At 35.1% G+C, this 22452-nt stretch overlaps 1 protein-coding gene across 1 annotated transcript in view; it reads left to right on the top strand.

Annotated features, from left to right (window-relative positions):
* Positions 1-22452, top strand: part of MPP7 (membrane palmitoylated protein 7) — a 388287-nt gene that overhangs the window by 321615 nt on the left and 44220 nt on the right. The window contains exon 14 of the mRNA XM_007951924.2: positions 19515-19685. Within this exon, the coding sequence (XP_007950115.2) occupies positions 19515-19685 (171 nt within the window). The remainder of the gene's footprint in view (positions 1-19514; positions 19686-22452) is intronic.

The following is a 22452-nucleotide window of genomic DNA, read 5'->3' on the forward strand; positions in this document are numbered from 1 at the left end:
CACAAAGCAAACATAAGTGCAAAAACGGCAAGGAGGCCACATGTTCTGACCTCCTCTAATCTCACAAGAGGAAGACAGCAGTAACCCAAGGCCTATTACTGCAAGGCCAAACATGCTGCCTCCCTCCAGCCCTTTCACCAACCGTTCCTCCCAAAGCACCCACCACCTCTCTCCTGGGTTCGATAATTCGCTGCAGTGGCCAGAAAGAACGCTCAGTCTCTCTCCCAGCCCACCGTCCCTCAGCCAACAGTCTCTCACAGTCTCTTTCCCAGCAGTGCTGGTCCCTCGGTGTCTCACTCAGCAATGCGTGTCTCTTGCGTCTTTTTCCCAGCAACGTGTGTCTCAGAAGCCTGTATCTCTTTCAGCAGCATGTCTTCCTCAACCAGCAGTCAGAGAGAGTTCTGCCTCCAGGAGGTCTCCTTTTTGAGCTCGGCAGGGTGGTTCAAACTAGCCAATTATAGCATCAGAACTCTAAGCACCTGAGAGAGTGGGCACCTCCCAGAACATTGTTTTGTGCCACTCCCAACAGAAATACTCCAGGTGGACACCTTCAGCAATCAGGAGCTCCTCAGTTGCTCATAGAAGATCCCACCTTGGAGTTTACAAAGACTTATGGGTAGAAAAGCCACACAAAGTAATTTACTATACCACAATAAGGAAGGACATCATAAAGATTATAGCTGAAATACAGAGTAGAGAAACATTAGAGAAATGCATTGAAACAAAAAGTTTGATTATTTGAAAACATTACAAAATTGGCAAATCTTTACCTACACTGACCAATAAAAAAAGACTCAAATTACTAAAATTAGGAACGAAATGGGACATTGTTACTATTCTTGCAAAAGTAAACATGCTTATCTCAATTGGTGCAAAAAAAAATTTGACAAAATCATTTTCATGATAAAAAACAGACTAGGAATGGAAGAATACTTCCTCAATCTGATAAGGACATCTACTAAAAACCCACAGCCAACACTGTGATGTCACAATGAGTTAGAATTGACGGCAACTAGCAACAGCCTACTTAATGGTGAAAGATTGAATACTTCCCTTTTAAGATCAGAAACAAGACAAAAAATGTCCATTCCTGCTACTTTTTTTTTAAATGATACAGTAGTTCTAGACATGGCAGCTAGGCAAGAAAAAGAAATAGAAAGCCTCCAGATTGGAAAGGAACAAGTAAAACTATTTGCAAATGGCATCATCTTAGATCTAGAAAATCCTAAGGAGTTCACCCAGAAAAAACTATTAGAACTAATAAATGAATTCAGCCAAGTAGCAGGATACAAAATCATTATACAGAAATCAATTGTGTTTCTCTAAGTCTGTGATGAATGATCCAAAAAATGAAACTAATAAAATAATTCTGTTTATGAAGAAAAAATAAATAAATAAACTCATTGCTGTTGAGTCATTTCCAACTCATAGTGACCCCATTTGGGTTTCTGAGGTGGTAAATCTTTACGGAAGTAGATTGCCTAGTCTTCCTTCCGCAGAGTGGCTGGTGGGTTTGAACTGCCAGCTTTCTGTTTAGCAGTCAAATATGTTGGGCACTATAGACAGGAATATATTCCACAAAACATGAACAAGACTTGTAATGTGAAAATTATAAAATATTGTTGAAAGAAATTAGAGTTTAAAAAGTAGAAAGATATTCCATGTTCATAGATTGGAAGAGCTAATATTAAAATGGCAATACTCCCCCAATTGATATAGAGATTGAATGCAGTTCCCATCAAAATCCCAGCAAACTGATTTGCAGAAATTGACAAACTGATCCTAAAATTCTTAGAGAAATGCAAAGAATGGAAAATAGTAAAAAACAAAACAAAGCAAAACAAAAAACTTCCAGAGGGACAAACTTGGAAGACTCGTATTTCCTAATTTTAAAAACTTACTACTACAAAGCTAGAGTAATCAAGACTGTACCATACTGGCATGAGGATAGACATACAGACCAATGGAATAGAATTGAGAGTCCAGAAATAAATCCCTGTATTTATGATCAATTGATCTTGAGAACACTGCCAAAACAATTCAATGGGGAAAGGAATCTTTGAACAAATTGATGCTGAAACATCTAGATAACCACATGCAAAGGAATGAAGTTGGAGCCTTACCCCACAACATGTACAAAAATTAATTCAAAATGAGTTAAAACTATAAAACTCAAAGAAGAATGCAGACAATCTTTGGGACCCTGGATTAGGAAATGTTTTATATATGGAACCAAAAACACAAAGAAAAATAGATAAATAGGACTTTATCAAAGTTTGAAAAAAAAAAAAAAAATACACCATGAAGAAAGTAAAAGTACAGCCTACACAGTGGGAGCAAATAATTGCAAATCAAGTATCTGATAAAGGTCTTGTATTCAGAATATATAAAGAAGACTTAAAACACAGCTATGAAAAGACAACCCAATTAAAAAAATGATTAAAAGATTTGAATAGACATTTCTCCAAAGAAGATAAAACCAATGGCCAATAAGCAAACAAAAAGATGCTCAATGTCATTAGTCGTTAGGGAAATGCAAATCAAAACTACAATGAGATATAGCACTAGATATCCAATAGGATGACTTTAACTAAAAAGAGACAATATTAAGTGTTGGCTAGGATGTGGAGCAATTAGAATCCTCCTACTTTCCTGGTAGAATTGTAAAATAGTGCTGTTACTTTGGAAAACAGTTTTACAATTCCTCAAATGTTAAACAGAAGAGACAGCAGGTGATTCAGCACTTCTACTCTGAGGTGGAATTTCTAAGAGAAATGAAAACATATGACATGCGAAAACTTGTGCATGAATGTTCCCAGCGGCATTTTTCATAATAACCAAAAAAGTAGAAACAACCTAAATACCCATCAAATGATCAATGTTTTCATACAGTGGAATATTACACAGCTATATAAACAAAGGAGGTACTGATCCATTCTACAACATAGAAGAATCTTTCATTTATGCTAAATGAAAGAAGCCAGGCACGAAAGGTCATATGTTGTATGATTCCACTGGTATGAAATGTCCACATTGGCAAATCCATAGAGACAGACAGTGGATTAACGATTGCCAGGGCTAATGGCAGAGGAAAATGGGAAGTCACTGCTAAAGGGAAGTATGCTGCTTTTGGGGTGAGGAACATGTTCTAAAATTAGATAGTGTATATATTGCACAACTCTGTTCATCCACTGAGAACCATTGACTTAAACACTTTAAAAAGGTGAATTTTACAATGTGTGAATTACATCTCAATAAATTAATTATATGAGGAAAAATTTTAATGGGGACATCACAGCAGAAAGTTGTATCTTCCAATATGAAACTTTTATTTTTATTATATATTTTTAATGGACTTTAATACAGGGGATGTTAAAATACTGCAATGCTTTTTTTTAACCAGGAAATGTTAATTTACTCTAAAATTTTAACATTTCCCCCTAATTTTTTATCCTCCTAAAAATAAATCTATGGTAATTGCAACACTGAGGAAAAATTTACCCTTTGGAGACTTGATATATCTTTCAGATCAAATGTTTCTCTCGTAAAAGTAATAAACAGCACAAATCCACAAAATGGAATGGATTGTAACATTTGTCATGCCATATACGAAGGATCATAATATATTCTGGTATACATTGAATCCCAGCAGATACAACTTATTTTGCAGATAACTGTATTGCTACCTAGTTTGAATAATATTCACATACACAGCATGGGTCTATATCTGTCCTTGGCACATGTCATATTTTTCTGGTTCCAGGACATCTCTAGCAAATAGTCAAGGGAATTTGTAGAAATTTAGCATTTTTATGAAAGAGGTTTTCCAAGGAAATGATTTAGAATTTCTGAGATCTTGGCTTCTTTAGAACCTTACCCTTGCCCCTTCATTCCACCTCCGTACTCTGTATCTCCTGAGTCCACAGAAGGAGAGGGAAAATAGAAGCAGTTTGTCCTACATGCACAATATCCTTGGACCAAGAAAAGAACTGTCCAAGGGCCACTTGTAGACTCATGACCACCATCATCTAAATCAACCCAGTGGTTCAGTGGAAGCTTTAGATTATTTCCATTTTCTCTGAAGTATATAAAGTTAAACTCAAAATGCTATGTAATAAATAGCCCTTAAATTGATAACAGGTAACTTTTTTCTTTTAAGAACAACGGTAAAAAACAAAACAAAAAAGAACACAACCTACTGCTTTTGTGATTCAAGAACAACAGTAAGCACTCTAATACTAACTATAGTATTTATTGTAGGTATCATTTTTATTACTGTTAGTATTGCCCCTTTCCCAGTTCTGAACTCATTCCTCTTCCTAGCTCCCTTATCTTATTTAATGGGATGCCCATGTTTGAAAGAGGAATCATAGGAATCATCTCCCGCATTATCTCTCACCCCTGACATGTAACCTTAATCACTAAACAAAAAAGAGTCATTGCCCTGTAGTTGATTCCAACTCACAGAAACCTTGCTGGACAGAGTAGAACTGCCTCATATGGTTTCCAAGGCTGTAAATGTTTATGGAAGCAGCCTGCCTCATCTTTCTCCTGTGGAGCAGCTGGTGGGTTCAAACAGCTGATCTTTTGGTTAGCAGCTGAGTGTTAACCATTGCACCACCAGGGCTCCTTCCTTAATAACTACTTAAGGCTAAATTTCCCACTAGTCAGACAGGATGGGAGCAGATCATTTAATCACCAAGTCAAGCTGATTTATCTCAACGTAATCTCTTCCATTAGTTCCCTTCTCATCATTCTTTCCATTACAGCCCTTGTTTGCTCCTTTCTAGATCTACTTCACTCCTCACTGCAGGGTAGGGTTTTTTGTTTGTTTGTTTGTTTTTTGAAGGATACCTTCCATGCCAAAATCATCTAAGTTAATGCCTTGAAAAGCTGTCATAAGAATCAAATGTCAAATTTATAAGAATTATATTTTAAAACCATATTTAATAATATATAGCTGACATGCAAGTAAACTGTGGGTATGATTCTTAATAATGTGTACATACTGCCTCTCTTAGTGGTCAGAGTATTTATCAGTAATACAGATCTGGGTGTTATTAGAAGGGAAAAAAGCCATTAGCTGGGCAATAGAAATTGCATAAAATATTGTGTTAATAACATGAAGGTAAATTGATATTATGCCATATATATGTATTTGCATATGTAAATGTGGGAGATAGAGATGTGCTGGTCTGCTGTATACGATTTACAAACTTAGAAACCTTGTGGGGCAGTTCTACTCTGTCCTATAGGGTCATGATGAATTGGAATCCACTTGATGGCAATGGATTTTGGTTTGGGTATGTATGTGTGTGTGTATATATATGTGTACACACACAGACAGATACCCAAACACACAAACATGTATATGTGTATATAAAACTTGTATATATGTGTGTGTGTGTACATGTATTATATACTTGTATGTGTATATACACACACACACATATATATATATGGAGTAATTCATTTCCTTCTGTAAGTGCTTGAAAGTTTCATTTAGCTTAGGTAGATGGTACTGAAGTTAGTATATTTTTGGTATGTGTGTTTGGTTGCAAAGTATAATTGCTTCTCAATGGTAAGATAGCTCTAAAGACTCATTTTTCGTACCACGGTACAAAATAGTCCATGTGAAGTATTTTTTTCTTTTTTTAACATTGGCAAGAATTACAGAATGTTTTTGTTCTGGTCCGTTCACTAAAGAAAACTTGTTATAATGAATTCATAAAGCACTGTTTATCACATATCTGTCTTTTTACATACTTTCTTGCCAATGGTTCCCCTAAAATCACAAATTTTCTCCACTTCTGCCCTTGCTATAGGATTTCATGCATTCTTTTACCACAAGATCAGTTTGGGGACTTCTGTAAGTTAGTATTATTCTTTCCACTTAAATGGAATATTTGCCATAAAGCTGAATAAAAACAAAGAAAATGGTCCACTTGCTAGTATATCTTTTAAATGGTTTATCTCATTTCTATTTCTGTATGTGTTTCCTAACCCTGTTCTTATTTCTTCCTCTCTTCCTACATTTAAGCACTACTGATACTTAACAAGTTATGTTGCTTATTTTATAAGTCTAGTAAAAATTCCTGTTTGTGTCACTATTTAATCATTTTATTAAAGAATGTTATATAGGTAAGTACAACTGTGTCTAAATATATTGTCTTAATATCTTCCAAAAAAATAAAATTTATATGACGAGAACATTGAGAAACATTCTTTCAAAAGTGGCACAGGCAGCTTCTTTCTTGAACAAGAAAGGCTCTGCCTCTGCATAATTTCAACATGTCTGGAATACTACTTGGAAATACTTTTTCTGACAAAAAGAAACCATTTCTGCTTGGAGAATTTTAGGTTGCATAGACCTCAACTTTAAGGATATTACATATTTAAATTTCAAACCCCGTTTTCCTCTCTATTTGGAACTATACTGTTATATTCAATTTTATGTATATATACTGTATTTTCTAACACTTACCAAAGTATAAAGTAAGAACTCGTTAGCTGGTTAGCAAAAAATTAAATTCTCTGATTATTTCTCTCTCTGTCTTTTTTTATATAATGCTGTGCCATGTGATAGGAAATCTTTTTAAGACTTAAATCATTTTTTCTTCTTGGAAATTCCAAATTGATGTTTTATATTGGCTTTCATGGTTTCATTAGGTCATTTGAGGTTCTATTTTGATGTGTAGCTTGAGATAGCTAAAAGGTTCAAGGGTATTTGTGGTATTTGAATGATTCTGTACATTTTGCAGAGAGCAACTTGGAAAACTTTGAGAGTAACATTCCAGGGGTGAATTTTCTGAGTTTGTTCAGAAGCCTTTCCCCCTTTTTATACAAAATTAGTATATGTATATGGTGTTTTTTTCTAACATTGTTTTTTAAGATGAATATGGAAGTGGACTCACCCAACTTCAGATCTCAATATCTTTTACAGTTTTGTATTGGCGTTTCTTCTCAGTTTAAAGCCCAGACCAGCGGTTTTACTTGGTCATTTTAAGATGCTGTTATTCAAACTGCCTTTGGCATAATTTTATGGCTGGCATGCTGTGGGAGGATTATTTCAGCAGTACTTTTTTCTTGGGATTATGTATAAAAACAAACAAACCCACTGCTTTTGAGTCGATTCTGACGCATAGTAACCCCTATTGGGTTTCTGAAGTGATAAATATTTACAGTAGTAGATTGCTCCTGGCTGATGAGTTTGAACCACCAACCTTCTGGTTAGCAGTCAAATGCCTTAGTCACTGTACCACCAGAACTCCTTATTACTACATAGATTTTGTATGTCTGATATGACACATCATTATACCAACATTGGTGTTATATTCAAAATGTTTCTTTCCTTAGAAATTTTCAATGCTTTGACGTTAGGAGCCTAACTTTGTATAATAATTTCCAACTGCTTAGATTTTATTAATGTCTACATGGGTTTTAAAAAATCTTAAAAGGTTCATGTATGCCCAAATTTTCTTGTAATTAAGGTGTACCTATTGAGCCAGTTAATATTTGCTTGCTCAAACTAATCCAGTGTTTTAAGATGCATAAAATAATTTTCATACAATATTTCTGGCAAGTCTTCCTAATTTTTTAAAAAATGCAATCCACATTTTAGTAAATTTAAGCTGAGAAAGCAAAATGTAAATGTTTATTTTTATATCCTTTTAAGAAATGTAGCAGTTTTCTTGACTTTGCTTGCGTCAACTAAACATGTTTTGTCAAAATCAAGAATTTTAGATTCTTCTATAAATCTCTTAATTTTTGAGATGACTAAGACCAATATTCAGATTTCACTGAAACTCTTCTCTTCCAATGCTCTAAACATCTATAAAATTTAAACATATTAACATAAACATATTAAACATATAAAGTTTAAATATTAAGAATGTAAAATGTGCTAGAGTAAGTTTGCTATATGAAAGAAATGTGACTAAAGATTGAGATTGTCCCATGTGAAAAATTGCAAGTGGTAGCACACTAGTATAGTGAAACCTCTGAGAGCCAGAATTTCACAGGATTGACTTGTTTTTCTGGGTCTTGCAAGCACTCTGCCTTTGACAGGGTGGAGTCGTACCACTTTTCTATCTCTTCTTTTAACGGAAAATATTTGCATTTTCCTTTTCTGACACGTTTCTGGCTTATACAGGTTCTGGCATTTGCAGGTTTGAGGATATTTATCTTCTCTAAGTTAACAGAAACCAGGCTGAGCCTGCTTCACTCCCTTCACCTGTGTCATTTCAGAGGCCATTAGTGGTAGTGGTGAGTTACCTGGATGCTGAGGGCCTTTGTGTTAAATGGCACTTTTTTTTTTTTTTTTGAGATACTCTAATTGGCATATTTTTTCATACAATGACCTTGCCTTACTTATAAATGCTATCTCAAATGTCAACATTTTATGAAAATAAGATAATTAATATTGCAAATATTTACATTAAATTTACATCAAAGTTACTTATTCTTGGGAGTCAACATCTTAACAATTTTGTGATTTTAAAAGATTTCATAGAAACTTCTACTAGTTTATTAAGTTTTTAAAACCCTATCTGCTTTTCTCTTTTCATCTTCACTTCTTAGGTGAGATGGCTTATTCTCCCCTCTTTATTTCTTGACCCATTATCTTTAGTTCTTACACTATTTTCTCATTTTGGGAGTTTCACATTGTTATTTTTGCTTTCTTAATATTTTAATTTGGTGGCTATTCTTAGCTATTGTGAATATACAACCTGGTCTATACTATAATCACTTCAAAATAGCAGAGACTAAAACCTACCTGCCTCTGAGACATAGTCAAACACTATTTTGTGTGTTACATGTTGATATAACCACACAGATGCATATGCTAATACTGGGTTTCATTTGTTTGGTTTTTCTTATATGATGAACTGTTGGGGTTTGTGTGTGTGTGTTTCAAATTACAAAATAATAAAATGTTTTGGAAAGTTTGAGAAACATCAAAATAATTGCCCATAACCTTTTCTCCCTTTACACAACCATTGTTGTTTTTATACATTTTCTTCTATATTTCTATGTCCATGCGATTTTTATATTAGTAAAAATCATAGTATAAATATGATTATTATATCCTGTCTAGTTCTTTCCATTTATCATTATTCAAGTATGTTTCTATGATGTTGCATAGCTTTATAATTATTATTTTCATTGCTTCAATCCTTTTTCTTGAGAGGAGGTTTCAAAATTTATTAAACCATTCCCATACTTTTGGATGATTTGGTTTCTTCCAGTTTTTTTTTTTTTTAAACTGTTAAAAATATTGCTAACCTGTGAAATTATAGGATAGATTGATAAAATATTTGCCTACAATATGTAGTTTATTTTAATAACAAATGATTCTTCATAATTTACATATATGAACTTTGAATTATTTAATACTATTGATGGTATTCTGTCAATGCAGTGTAATGAAATCACCTTAACAATGATCAAATCACAGCTGTCCAGCTGATTTTAATTTTTCACTTAAGTGAAATGTCAAAAGAAAATTACACTATAACAATACTTGCTAAAACTTTTAGTTTCTAGAAATGGTCCCATGCTGTGGAACCATCTTAAAGTATTTGGTAATAATTGTTATGTCCTCTACTAGATTGGGAGCTTCGTGAGGGCAGTGACACTGTCATACTTACCTTACACATTACCTTGAATATAGAGGAGTACACAAATGTACTTAATTACATTTGAAAAAAGTCTTCTAACAGAAATAGCTAACATTTTTAATTCTGAAATTTCTGCTCTTCTTTGATAATTTTTTCCTATTAAATTATTTCATAGGGTAACAAATGGTACATCCTTTGTGTTATTATATATCTCTGTATGTTGAGTTCGGAAGGAAGGTTGGGCAATCTACTTCCGTAGGGATACTGCCTCGGAAACCCAAAGAGGAGTCGCTGTGAGTGAGGTCCGACTCCATGGCAGTGTGTTTGGTTTGGTTTTTTTTGGTATGTTGAGTAACATTTCAAACTTGACTTTCTCATCATTTAATATTTGAGTCAAATATCTGCAATCATTTTTTTTATTACATTCAAAGGATTATTATACCTACGTCATGGAGTTGCTGTGAGAATTAAAAAAACTAACCCATGTAAAGTGCTTAGAATAGTTCGTATTACATAGTAAGCTCTTACTAAATATCAGCTACCTTCACCACTACAGGCAGTCCCTGAGTTATGAAAGTCCAATTCACTGGACAACTCATACTTACTTTTAATGTTATGTAAATTTGCCTTCACTTGGAAACTTGTGAACCAACCCCTACTCACAATGAATTCTTTATCACAATCACCTTCACTTGCTATACATACAGCTTTTAAATCACTGAAAAGCCTTCAGACCTTTTCTTGCAGGAAACAAAAGGCTAAATAAAAACTATATGCATGTGTTCCTACTTACCTACCAGTTTGACTTAAAGACACACTTAGGAATGAATGTTGTTCATAACCCAGGGCTGCCTGTACTATTGTTGCTGTCGCGTTAAACTTATTAATAAGAAAATCATCTAAACTGTCATGGTAGAATAATTTCAGTCATAAACAATGTTGTACTTCAGTAAATCATATGTATCATATCAACATAAAGTAGTGAAAGGATTATTCAATAAGTATTCCAGGACCTTTGGTTACTTTTTTAAGAAATAGAAAGTTACAGACTCACCTCACAAGCTTGGAATTATATCTGAGTAATTCTAGATGGGATAAAGAATTAAGCATGAAGCCATACAACCCATTGTAAAAAGCACTTAAGAAAATACAGGTGGATATTTATCAGTCGTGCAAACGGTTAATGCACTTGGCTGCTGACCAAAAGGTTTGAAGTTCGAGTTCATCCAGAAGTGCCTCAGAAGAAACACCTGGAGATCTACTTCGAAAATATCAGCCATTGAAAACCCTATGGAGCACAGTTGTACTCTGACACAGTTGAGGTTGCAGTGAGTTAGAATTGACTTGACAGTGACTTGAATGGCAACTGTTGTTTTTAAGGAAAGGAAAGTTACAAAAAAGGAAGAAATCAGAAAGTAAAGAAATTCACAGATTCAAATAACCAACATTTTAAATTTCTTTTTAATAAAAATAAAAAGGAAAATTGAAAACCTTAGAATTCTTTGCCACAAATATAAAGGGCTCATGACATTAAAAGATGCATGAGCATGTATGTATTTATGACATTAAGACTCCAAACAAACAAATAAAAAGATCAAATGTATTAACCAGAAATTTACAGAAGACATAAGAAATTTAAATGAGTAATAAACATGAAAAAATGTTCAACCCACCATAGTTAAAAACAATAAAGGCACCATATTTTATCTGTCAAATCACTAAAAAAAAAAAAATAAAGAATTAATTGGAAATCCTTTTGTAAGAGACTAGGGAGGTAGGAGCTCTGGTAGCATAGTGCCTAAGGCACTTGACTGCTAACCAGAAGCCTGGTGGTTCAAACCCACCAGCCACTCCTCAGAAGGAAGGTTGGGCAATCTACTTCTCTAGTAATACTGCCTCAGCAACCCATGGAGGGGTCGCTGTGAGTCAGGTCAAACTCGATGGCACATAACAACAATAACAATGACAACAGAGAGGTAGGCAATGATACCGACTACTGGTGGGAATGTACCATATTGTTATGAAATAACATGCATTTTCTGTATTTGTTTGCAGACCCCTTCTCACCAAGGTGTCCTTTCAAACAACCTATGCTAATTTTCCTTCAGTAGTAGATTTTTAAAAAATGCATAGCAGCACCTAGGAAAATAACTAGCTTGGCATTTCTCAAGCTGAAAGAACTGAAGAAAAAAACTCAAGCCTCAAGTTGTGATATTAAAGGATTATATGGGCAAAATATTGACACAGAAAAAAAAATGACACAGGAAGCATCAAAAAAAAAAGGTGGAAGGAGTGCACAGAGTCATTGTACCAAAAAGAATTAGTCAGTGTTCAAACATTTCAGGAAGTAATGTATAATCATGAATTGATGATATTAAAGGAAGAAGTCTAAGCTGCACTGAAGGCATATGTGGAAAATAAACCTCCTGGAATTGACTAAATACTAATTGAGATGTTTCAAAAAAATGGATGCAACACTGGCAGCACTTGTCTATGGCAAGAAATTTGGATGACAGCCACCATGGCAGCCGACTGGAAGAACACTACATCTGTTCCCATTCGAAAGAAAGGTGACCCAACAGAATTCAGAAATGATCAATCAATATCATCAATAGCACATGTAAGAACAATTTTGTTGAAAATAATTCAAAAATGGTTGCAGCAGTGCATCAAGAAGGAAGTGCGAGAAAATCAAGCTGGATTCCGAAGAGGATGGAAAGTAAGGGATATCATTGTTGATGTCAGATCTTGGCTAAAAGCGGAGAATACTAGAAAGATGTGTACCTGTGTTTCATTGACTATGCAAAGGCATTCATTCCAATGTGTGGAACATAACAAATTATGGATAATATTGTGAAAAGTGGGAATTCTAGAACACTTTGTTGTGCTTGTGGGGAACCTGTGCATAGACCAAAGAGGTAGTAATTTCAGCAGAGGAAGGGGATAGTATGTAGTTTAAAATCAGGAATGGTATGCATCAGGGTTGTATCCTTTCACCATATTTGCTCAGTCTGTATGCTAAGCAAATAATCCAAGAGCTGGACCATATGAAGAACACAGCATCAAGGTTGGAGGGAAGACTCATTGACAACCTGTGATATTCAGATGTCACAACCTTGCTTGATGAAAGTGAAGAGAACTTAAAGTACTCATTGATGAAGATCAAAGACTGCAGTCTTCACTATGGACAATACTTTACTATAAAAGAAGAATTGTGTTAACTGGACCAATAAGCAACATCATGATAAACAGAAAAATACCTGAGTTGTCATGGATTTCATTTTACCTGGATCCATAATCAACATCCACAGACACAGCAGTCAGAAAATCAAACGACATATGAATTAGGCAAGTCTGCTGCAAAAGACCTCTTTAAAGTGTTAAAAAGCAAAGATGTCACTTTGACAACTAAGATGCATCTGACCCAAGTCATGTTTATTTTCAGTTGCCTCATGTGCATGCAAAAGCTAGGTAATGTATAAAGAAGATGCAAGAATTGATACAGTTGAAATACGGTGTTGATGAAGGATATTGAATATACCATGGACTGCCAGAAGAACAAACAAATCTGTCTTGGAAGTATACCCAGAATCCTTAGAAGCAAGGATGGTGAGACTTCAGCTCACATACTTTTGACATGTTATTAGAAGGGACCAGTTCCTGGAGGACATCATGCTTGGTAAAGCAGGGGAAAAGGAGAAGGCCTTCAGTGAGATGGATTAACACAGTGGCTGCCACAGTGGGCTCAGACGTAGCAATGACTGTGAGGATGGTACAGAACTGGGCAGTGTTTCATTCTGTTGTGCATAGGGTCACAGTGAATGGGAACCACCTTGATGCCACCTAACAACAACAACAAAGATGTTTATTACAGTTGAATTAAGAGACACATTATGAACAGTTGGAGTGTCCCCTTTCATAGTAAAAAGAAAATTTAAACAAAATCGCATAGTTAAATGATTATTTATAAAATCATTGTAAATTATTTATACTGGAAAATATTAGATAAGGGGCACCTTCTGTTGTCTCCTTGTGACAGATTATGGAATGATCTACAACAGTAATTCTGTCACTTTCCTATTGTAATAAAACGTGCCATTCCTTTAAAAATAAAAATCTCTACCAGCTGTGGGTAAGCTCTCTGGAAAAAGCCTGACCATAAAAATGTTGAGCCAATTATAAATTACAAAAATGTGAAATATAAGTAAAAATATATTTTGTGTAAAACTGTTTTCTTACTCCAAATTCCTTGTTAATGTTCCTTTCCCTGTTTTAAAAGCCAACTCTTGCTAAGACTTTTGCTTTGTAAATGAACTGGAATTAAATAGGTTCTAGACTATCACCATTTATCTAAAAGAACCCTCTTCTTGCTTTAATTTAAACCCACATTTCTGGTCCCCTTTTTAAGATGAGAATCAAGTAAGACCTTAAGGCAAGAAAATATTAACTCCCTTTTTTCTTAGCATTTATTTTTCTTTAAGATTAGCCTTAACTAAGGTGCACTGACACTTCACTCATGCATTTACTGAAAGGTATAGCCCTTGAAACAGCGTGCCAAACCACTATCATCTCTGACTGCCCATGGAGGACAGGTTCTAGGAAAACAGTTTTTGTTTTATTGTGAGAAAGAATAAAAGATCAGTACTTTGGTCATATCCTTAGTTCTGGCTATTTTATTGTTTGTTCTGGATTGGAAATTTTTTCTTTCTTTTTTTCTTAGTGTGTATGCATATACATATATGTATGGATATATTTGTACTATCAGACAATGTTTCACTGCTGTTCATAAGGTTTTCACTGACCAGTTCTTTGAGAAGTAGATGGCCCCTTCCTTCTTCTGAGTCTGTTTTAGCCCGGAAGCTCCACTGAAACCTGTCCATTAAGGCTGACCCTGCTGATATTTGAAATACCGGTGGCATAGCATCCAGCCTCACAGCAATATGCAAGTCACCACAGTACAACACACTGCAACATTGTGATCAAGGGAGAAAAGATTGAAGTTTTTCAAAGATTCATATTACTTGGTTCCACAATCAACACCAGTGGAAGCAGCAGTCAGGAGATCAGATGATGTATTGCTCCGGGCAAATCTTTTGCAAAAGATCTCTTTGAAGTGCTAAAGAGCAAAGATGTCTCTTTGAAGACTAAGGTGTGCCTAACCCAAACCATGGTATTTTCAATCACCTCATATGCATGTGAAAGCTAAACATTGAATAAGGAAGACTGAAGAAGACTTGATGCTTTTGAGTTGTGGTGTTGATGAAAAATGGTTAAAGTAGCATGAACTGTCAGAAGAACTGACAAATCTGTCCTGGAGGATGTGCGGTCAGAATGTTCCTTGGATGCAAAAATGGCCAGACTTCATCTCACCTACTTTAGTCATGTTGTCAGAAGGGGCTATTCCTTGGAGAAGGATATCGTGCTTGGTAAAGTGGAGGGTCAACGGAAAGGAAAAGGCCCTCAATGAGATGGATTGACACAGTGGCTGTAACGATGGGCTGAGGTATAGCAAGGATTGTGAGGCTGGCACAGGATCAGTCAGTGTTGTGTTCTGTTGCACATAGGGTTGCATCGAGTTGCACTCAACTCAATGGCACCTAACAGCAACAACAATATTTATTTTATAGAATTATATTGCTCATGGACATGTATGTGTATATGTATGTATATGAATGTGTGTGTGTTTGTGTATGTATGAAGCATATATATGTATATATGGAGCAGGGGTGTAAAAAGGGGTGGTCACCATAATTAAAGAAGAGATGAGAAAGATGCTAAGTTTAAATATAATAAAAGAATAACATACATTCTTAAAAAAACAAAGGATTGCTAAAATATACAAAACATGTCTGTTGCATTTCTCTATAACACCATACTCCTTTAATAAGATACTTCAGACATTTTAATAGTTCACATTTTTAAACCTGGATTTTACTGTCTCATTTATAGCATTAGCCAGTTCAAAACTTATTAATAAGTCTCTCTTAATTACTTTTCCCTTTTCTGCTAGACTCTATCTGTGGGAATATAGGGAAGTAGCAGACCCTGATCCTGCCTCCAGGGTTCTTTCAATTCATTGGCGACATAATCAAAACACTGATACATAGCTCATGTGTATTAGGCACTTACTTTGTGCTAGGTCTTGGGCCAAATGCTTTACATGAATTGTTCAATTATTAACAACGCTGTGAGATAGATACTGTTATTGTCTGCATTTTAAAGAAGAAAAAAGGAGCCATGCAGAAGTTTAAAATAACTTGCCAAGGTCACACAACTGGTCACTAAACAGCAGAACCTGGCTGCCAACTCAGATCTGTCCAACTCTGCTTTGCACTTTAGCACTAAATGATGCTTCTACTCTGATAGAACTAGTATGGCTGCTTAACTGAATTTTCCCCTTTGTTTTGTAAAATGAAGCATTTAGGCCAAGGTATTGAAGGCCCATATCCTGTGCAGATTCCCCTACGTTGGTAGTGAAGACCTGGGAGGCTGAGTGAGTTTGAAGCAGTACCTGTGTTGCAGAGGGTGGAGATTGGTGATTGGTTGATATCTGCACACCCCAGTAGAGAGGAGCCTGGATCATCTTGTCTTCCAGCTCTGAGGCTTTTCATTTATGCTCTTTTTTCTTTTTGCCTGCCTCTAAGAATTTCAACTCTTGATGTTAAAATGACATACTGCATTCTTTCCAGAAGTTGACATTAAGAAGATGAAACAGCAGTGACAGTAAGGTTTTTGTTATTGCTGTTCTTAATCACTTCAGTAAAGCCACCATTTATCAAGCACACACACCATCTACCAAGCAGTGTACCACTAACATTATTGAACCATCTAATGAAACATGGTCCCCATCTCTCACGTCCATAGAAACTTGCTTTAAGAATCTAATTGCCTCCTTTTATTTCACCACTGTCTCTTTATTATTTACCCACCCATTATCATCAAGTCAATTCTGACTCATAGCAATCCTTTAAGACAGTAGAACAGCCCCTTAGGGTTTCCAAGGCTATCAGTCTTGACGACAGCAAACTGCCTCATCTTTCTTCCATGGAGTGGCTGGTGGGTTCCAACCACCAGTCTTTTGGTTAGCAGCCAAACATCTTAACACTATATCACCAGAACCATAACTCCTTTTATTGTTTATGATGAGAGTAAAAAACTTCAATTAATAGTAAAGACTCAGGTAAACACATTCACTAGAATTCAGTATTTAGCTGTGATTTGCTGATAAGAAATTTTTCAGTTTTTCACTTTTAGACTTTATTTGCTTTGGGTGAAGCATTTTATGCCCTACTTATATCCATTCCCATGCCAGAGTTTTGTAGTGACTTGAGAAAATCCTTCCTCCACACAAGGAATAATTATGAAGGAATTTATACTTCTACCTACTTGTCCTCTAATTGCTTCCCATGAGGTCAGAACCACAGGAGCCTGAAATTAGAACACTATGACATGCCTGCATGGAACAATTATAACAGTTCATGTGTAATTTTTGTGCTACATTGGAAACCATGTTAAGCACGACTCTAATCTACACCAGCAGTTGTAGGTGACAGGAGTTGAGGATGGGATATTTAAATTTTGCCAGTTAGGAAGAGACCGTTGTCTGGGAAGCACTGCAGTAGAGCACCAGAGTACTTGCAGAATCTCTGCTGCTTCTGGTGAGTTTTTGCAAGGAGTCTGGCATACAAAGCCTCTTTTTTTCTGAGTTCTCATGATTATTTCCCAATATCCTCCAAAACAAAAGGAGCAAAGAATAATATAGAAGTGTTCCTCCAACCCTTTGCATAGAAGTTAGATTCTCTCTGCATGTGAGATTTTAGAAGTCATCCATCTTTTTCCCTGTCCTCGGACCAAGTTGGCACACTTCCTCTTTTGCATCACTAAACTCTCATCTCCTTTTGTAAAATACCAATGTGTTGAATTACTTGTCCCATTTGCTTTTTCCTCTGTACGCTTGACCATTGTTAAGAGAGTCTTAAAGAGATTTTCTTCTTTGTTTCAAATTTATTTTAAACCTTTTTCCTCAAATAATCCAAACACTGCTTCAATATTAGAGTGACTCTTGGTGGGCCAAAGAAATACATTATCAGATGAGCTTTTACCCTTTATTCTTAATTTCATGAGAGATTTTATTAAACTAAATCCATAGAGTTATATAACTCCATATTTAGTCATTTGTAATTGTTATATAATGTTTCCTTTGTTTTAAGTCCTACTAATTGCTTAAATCCAATGGTAATAATTATTCTTGTCCTTTATATTACCTAAAATTCTCACAGGCCGGTTCTTACAGTCTGGCATTTTGTTCCAAAATACTACTACCTAACAAAAGTTTTCTACTTATATTTGACTAGTATCCTAACTTTTAAAAGAGAATATACTTTTACACATTTTTTAATATATTTGCATTTTTGTGTGTGTGCTATGGAGCTTACCTGCCATTTTTAATAAGCAGACTGTTTTCTCTTCCCTTGAAGTCCAGATTTTGAGAGAGTATAAAGATTGAGTAAGGCAAGAATTGATTATGCATCTTAATGAATTCTTAAATAGTTTGTATGAGAACCATCATTGTTTTAGAAAGGAAAGTTTTTTAAAGAAATGATCAACAGTGTGAAAGACAAGCAGAATAAAAGGGGAGTTGAATAAGAAAAGAAACATTAGCTTAAACTGTTTAAGCCTGCTTATTAAGTGACAACAGTGTACTGAAGAAGGCTTTTTAACTACACGTGATATTTAAGTGTTTTTTAAAATATTAAAACATCATCTGACTTATTGATAAGACCTATTCATCAAGGCTATGAAACTTATGTCTAAATGTCAATAGGCTTTAAATCATAAAATCATAGTATTTTCATAGAAGAAAAGAGGACTTGAGATTCAGTAATTTACTGTCCCTTTGGAGTTCCATAAAAGTGAAATGAAATGATTTGATCAGGATCAGTCAGTCAGTTAGTTGGTCATTGCCTTGGTCTATCAGCCTGAACCACACATATGCTTATTTGACACCATGCCTGCCCTAATGTAGTTTTCTTTTTATTTAACAATAGATGCTGTGTACTACAGAGGTATGTTATTAGGTTATGCTTAGAAGATGATATAAAATGTTCTAGTATTTATAAGTAACAGATTTTGTGATTTCTATTTAAAATGTTTTTGCAGTATGTTTACTTTTTTGTTATCATATGTATTCATCAATTGTTGTTGTTGTTATTATGTGCCATTGAGTCGGACCCGACTCATGGCAACCCAGTATCACTACGGAAGTAGATTGCCCCATCTTCCTTCCGAGGAGTGGCTGGTGGGTTTGAACTGCCAGCCTTCTGATAAGCAGTCAAGTGCCTTAGGCACTATGCTATCAGAGCTCCTGATTAATCTGTGATAAATTGTCTTCATAGTTTTTAACTTTCTTATTTTCTATATTAGATTGTGATTTTATTCATCAATTTCTGAAAAGAGTCCTTTATTACTTAGAATGGAATAAGATTTATATTGCTGTAAACTATATAAATTAAATATTGGGAGCTCTGGTGGTATAGTGCCTAAGGCATTTGACTGCTAACCAGAAGGCTGGCGGTTCAAACCTACCAGCCGCTTCTTGGAAAGAAGATTGGGCAATTTACTTCTGTAGTGAAACTGCCTCGGAAACCCAAGAAGGGGTTGCTATGAGTTGGAGTTGATGTGATGGTAATGAGTAGAGTGAGATGATTTTCTTAATAAGTATTGTTTTAATGGAATGGCATAGTATCCATTTATCCCCTCTCTTACTAAATGGACTTGCTAACAGTGTCATGGTAAATAAAATCTTGTCCAACCTTGAGGGTGTTTTATTTTTGGTTTTGGGATTGTTTTTGTTACTGTTCTTACTATTTTAAAAAAATTTTTTTGTATTTGCAGCTGGTTTTAGAAGAAGTTTCCGTCTTAGTAGAAAAGATAAGAAAACAAATAAATCTATGTATGAATGTAAGAAGAGTGATCAGTATGATACAGCTGATGTACCTACATATGAAGAAGTGACCCCATACCGGCGACAAACCAATGAGAAATACAGGCTTGTTGTTTTGGTTGGTAAGTGCTTTTGTGTGTAATTCTGAGGAAATAAGTGAAATAGTAACAATTGAACCTCAAGGTGCCTTATCCTTGAAGTTTTCTAGCTGACAGATCTCTTTATCTTGAATAAGTTTGGGTCTCTAAAATTAAGTCTTTAGTCTTTTTTACTTCTGTGATATTTAAGAAGGCATTGAAGAATGATCCTAGCAGTTTAGTGGAACCTCTCTAGGAGAGGTGATAGCAGACATCACTGCAGTATATTAAACATGTCAGGGCAACAGAGTAATAGAAGTGAATAATTTTGAATACAGCAGGAATTCCTTTGAATTTGGAATTTGGAGGAAGAAGCTGTAGTATAAGCTTCTTACGGTATTTAAACCTTCAGTGACATAAACAATCGTCTCATAGTTCTAGAGTATTAACGTATTTAAAACTAGAGAGTCAGTTAACAAAATTGCCTTAAAAAAGTTAATAAGTGCATGTGGGTATTTTGGTAGATTTGACCTCCATTAAACATTCTAGCATTCATCTAGTGCAAACTTCACAAACAGGAACAATCACTACTTCAGCATTATTCCACTCAACCCTTATCTGGGTTTTATCAAAAATATGGTGACAGTATTTCAGCTCCCAGGAATAAAACCAATGACTTTGTGAGCAATTTTCAATGAAGGTGCATGGTATATCTTGTTCATTGTTATTTATAAACTGAAGAAAATAATTATGGAGATGAGAATAAATCATAAAGCCAAAGAATCACCCCTTCTATTGAGGTGGAATCTCTGAAAGGTTACAGCTTGTGGACAAATGGTGGAAAACCCTGCAATTTCTCAAGTATAATAACATTGAAAGTGATCATTAGCATCATCAGATTTTAAAATAGTCTGCATTATTTAGAAATATAGACTCAAATACTTCAAAATTTCCCTTATTAAAGATGTTCACTTCTCCTAATCCATGTATACTGAATCCCCCCTTTCCTCAACTACATGTAGAAGAGTATGCTACATATGTTTTTTTCATGATTGTTACAGAGTTTATGACACCCTTCCTTCCTGTCCTTGTAGAGTTGGGCTAATTGAGGGTACAGGTGGTCCCAGATACAATTGTCCCTCATTGGGATCACCTAAGATCTCCTCCTTTCTCACACCCTTGTTCCTATTCTGCCTGCTCCCTGAGTTCACCAGTACCCATCTCAGGAATACCTCTTCCATTCCCACTATATCTTCTCCTCAGCCAAAGTTTGTGCTTAACCTGAGGAAGGAGATGTGTGTTGAGAAAAGGACAAAGATGGTTTGATTTCATTTTCCCCATTAAATCTAGATGACTCTCTGTATAGCCAAGGAGTTATTATTGTAAACTTTGGCTTTCCCATTGCCCTTTCGTCTGACTCCAACTCATAGTGACCATAAGGGATCTAATTGAAAGAAGAAAGCACAATAAACTTTGTCTCCCGTATAGGTGCTAATAATAAAGCCTCTTCCCTAAGGAGTGAGAATGGGAAGATAGATGAGATAAATTTATCTCTAAATAGTCTGAATGGTAATCCAGGGCAGAATAAAAGTAAATCATAGTCAGAAGCAACTAAAGAGGTTGATGGTTATAGGAAAGAAACAGCCAATCTCTAGACTCTTTCAAAAGAAAAAGGGATAGAGAGCAGTTAGCCTCATGGTAGAAGTTACTGTGGAGTTCTGTTAAATGCCAATACAGTAAAACCTGTGAAAGCTGGAACCAGTGTAAGGTGAAACCTGTGAGAAAAGGAAAATGCAAGTACTTTTCACTAAAATGAACAATAGAAAAGTGGTAAGACTTTACCCTCTCAAAACTTGAAAACTTGTGAAGCTATCAAGAAGGATGATGTCAAAGCAAAATATTTATACCAGTTATTGGATCATCTGAGGTGCAGAACTCTAAGCATATCTCTGTGAACATGGAGTAGGACATAGGGGGTTTCTCCCATCCCCTAAGTCTAAACCCCATAGTACTGCATAAAAAGATTCAAAATGAAAAAATGTGTGTCTTTGTATTTACAAGTCCTTTGTCATATAGGTGTCTTGCAAATATGTTCTCCTACTGTTATTTTTTGCATTTCTTAACAGTTGATTGATTTCATAGAGCAGATTTTTGAATTTTAATGAAGTCCAATTTATCTTTCTTTTTAAAAAAAAAATTCATGTATTGTGTTTTTGTGGGTGGTGCTTTAAAGGGTTCATATTTAAGTCTATGCTCATTTTGAGTTAATTTTTTAAAGTACAAGATTTGGGCCAATGATTCAGCTTTGCATGTAGATGTCCAATGTGTTGAAAAGGCTATCCTTTTTCCATTTAATTCCCCCGGTACCTCTGTTAAAAATCTGGCCATATATGTAAAGGTCCATTTCTGGACTCTTCTGTTCCATTTACCTATGTGCCTATTGTTTTGACAATACTACACTGTCTTGAATACTGTAACTATAAATCTTGATATCAGATAGTGTGAATCCTTCAACTTAGTTTTTCTTTTATAAAATTCCTTTTGTAGTTCCTCTGCCTTGCTTGTAAATTTAAAAATCAGTTTGTCAATTTGTGAAAGGGAAAAACATCAGATGGGATTTTTATTGATGTGATATAGCACAGTACATCAGTTGGGGAATAATTGATCTTTTAGTAATAATGTTTCTTCCCATCCATAAACATAGCATATCTCTCCATTTACGAAGATGTCTTTGATTTTTTCCCATCACTGTCTTTTTATAATAGATCGGGAAGGGTTCTTTGCTTCAATTTTTTTTTTTTTTTTTTTTTTT

This window comes from Orycteropus afer, unplaced genomic scaffold, assembly GCF_000298275.1.
Source record: "Orycteropus afer afer isolate SDZICR_OR568_19922 unplaced genomic scaffold, OryAfe1.0 scaffold00319, whole genome shotgun sequence".
Classification (NCBI taxonomy): Eukaryota; Metazoa; Chordata; class Mammalia; order Tubulidentata; family Orycteropodidae; genus Orycteropus; species Orycteropus afer.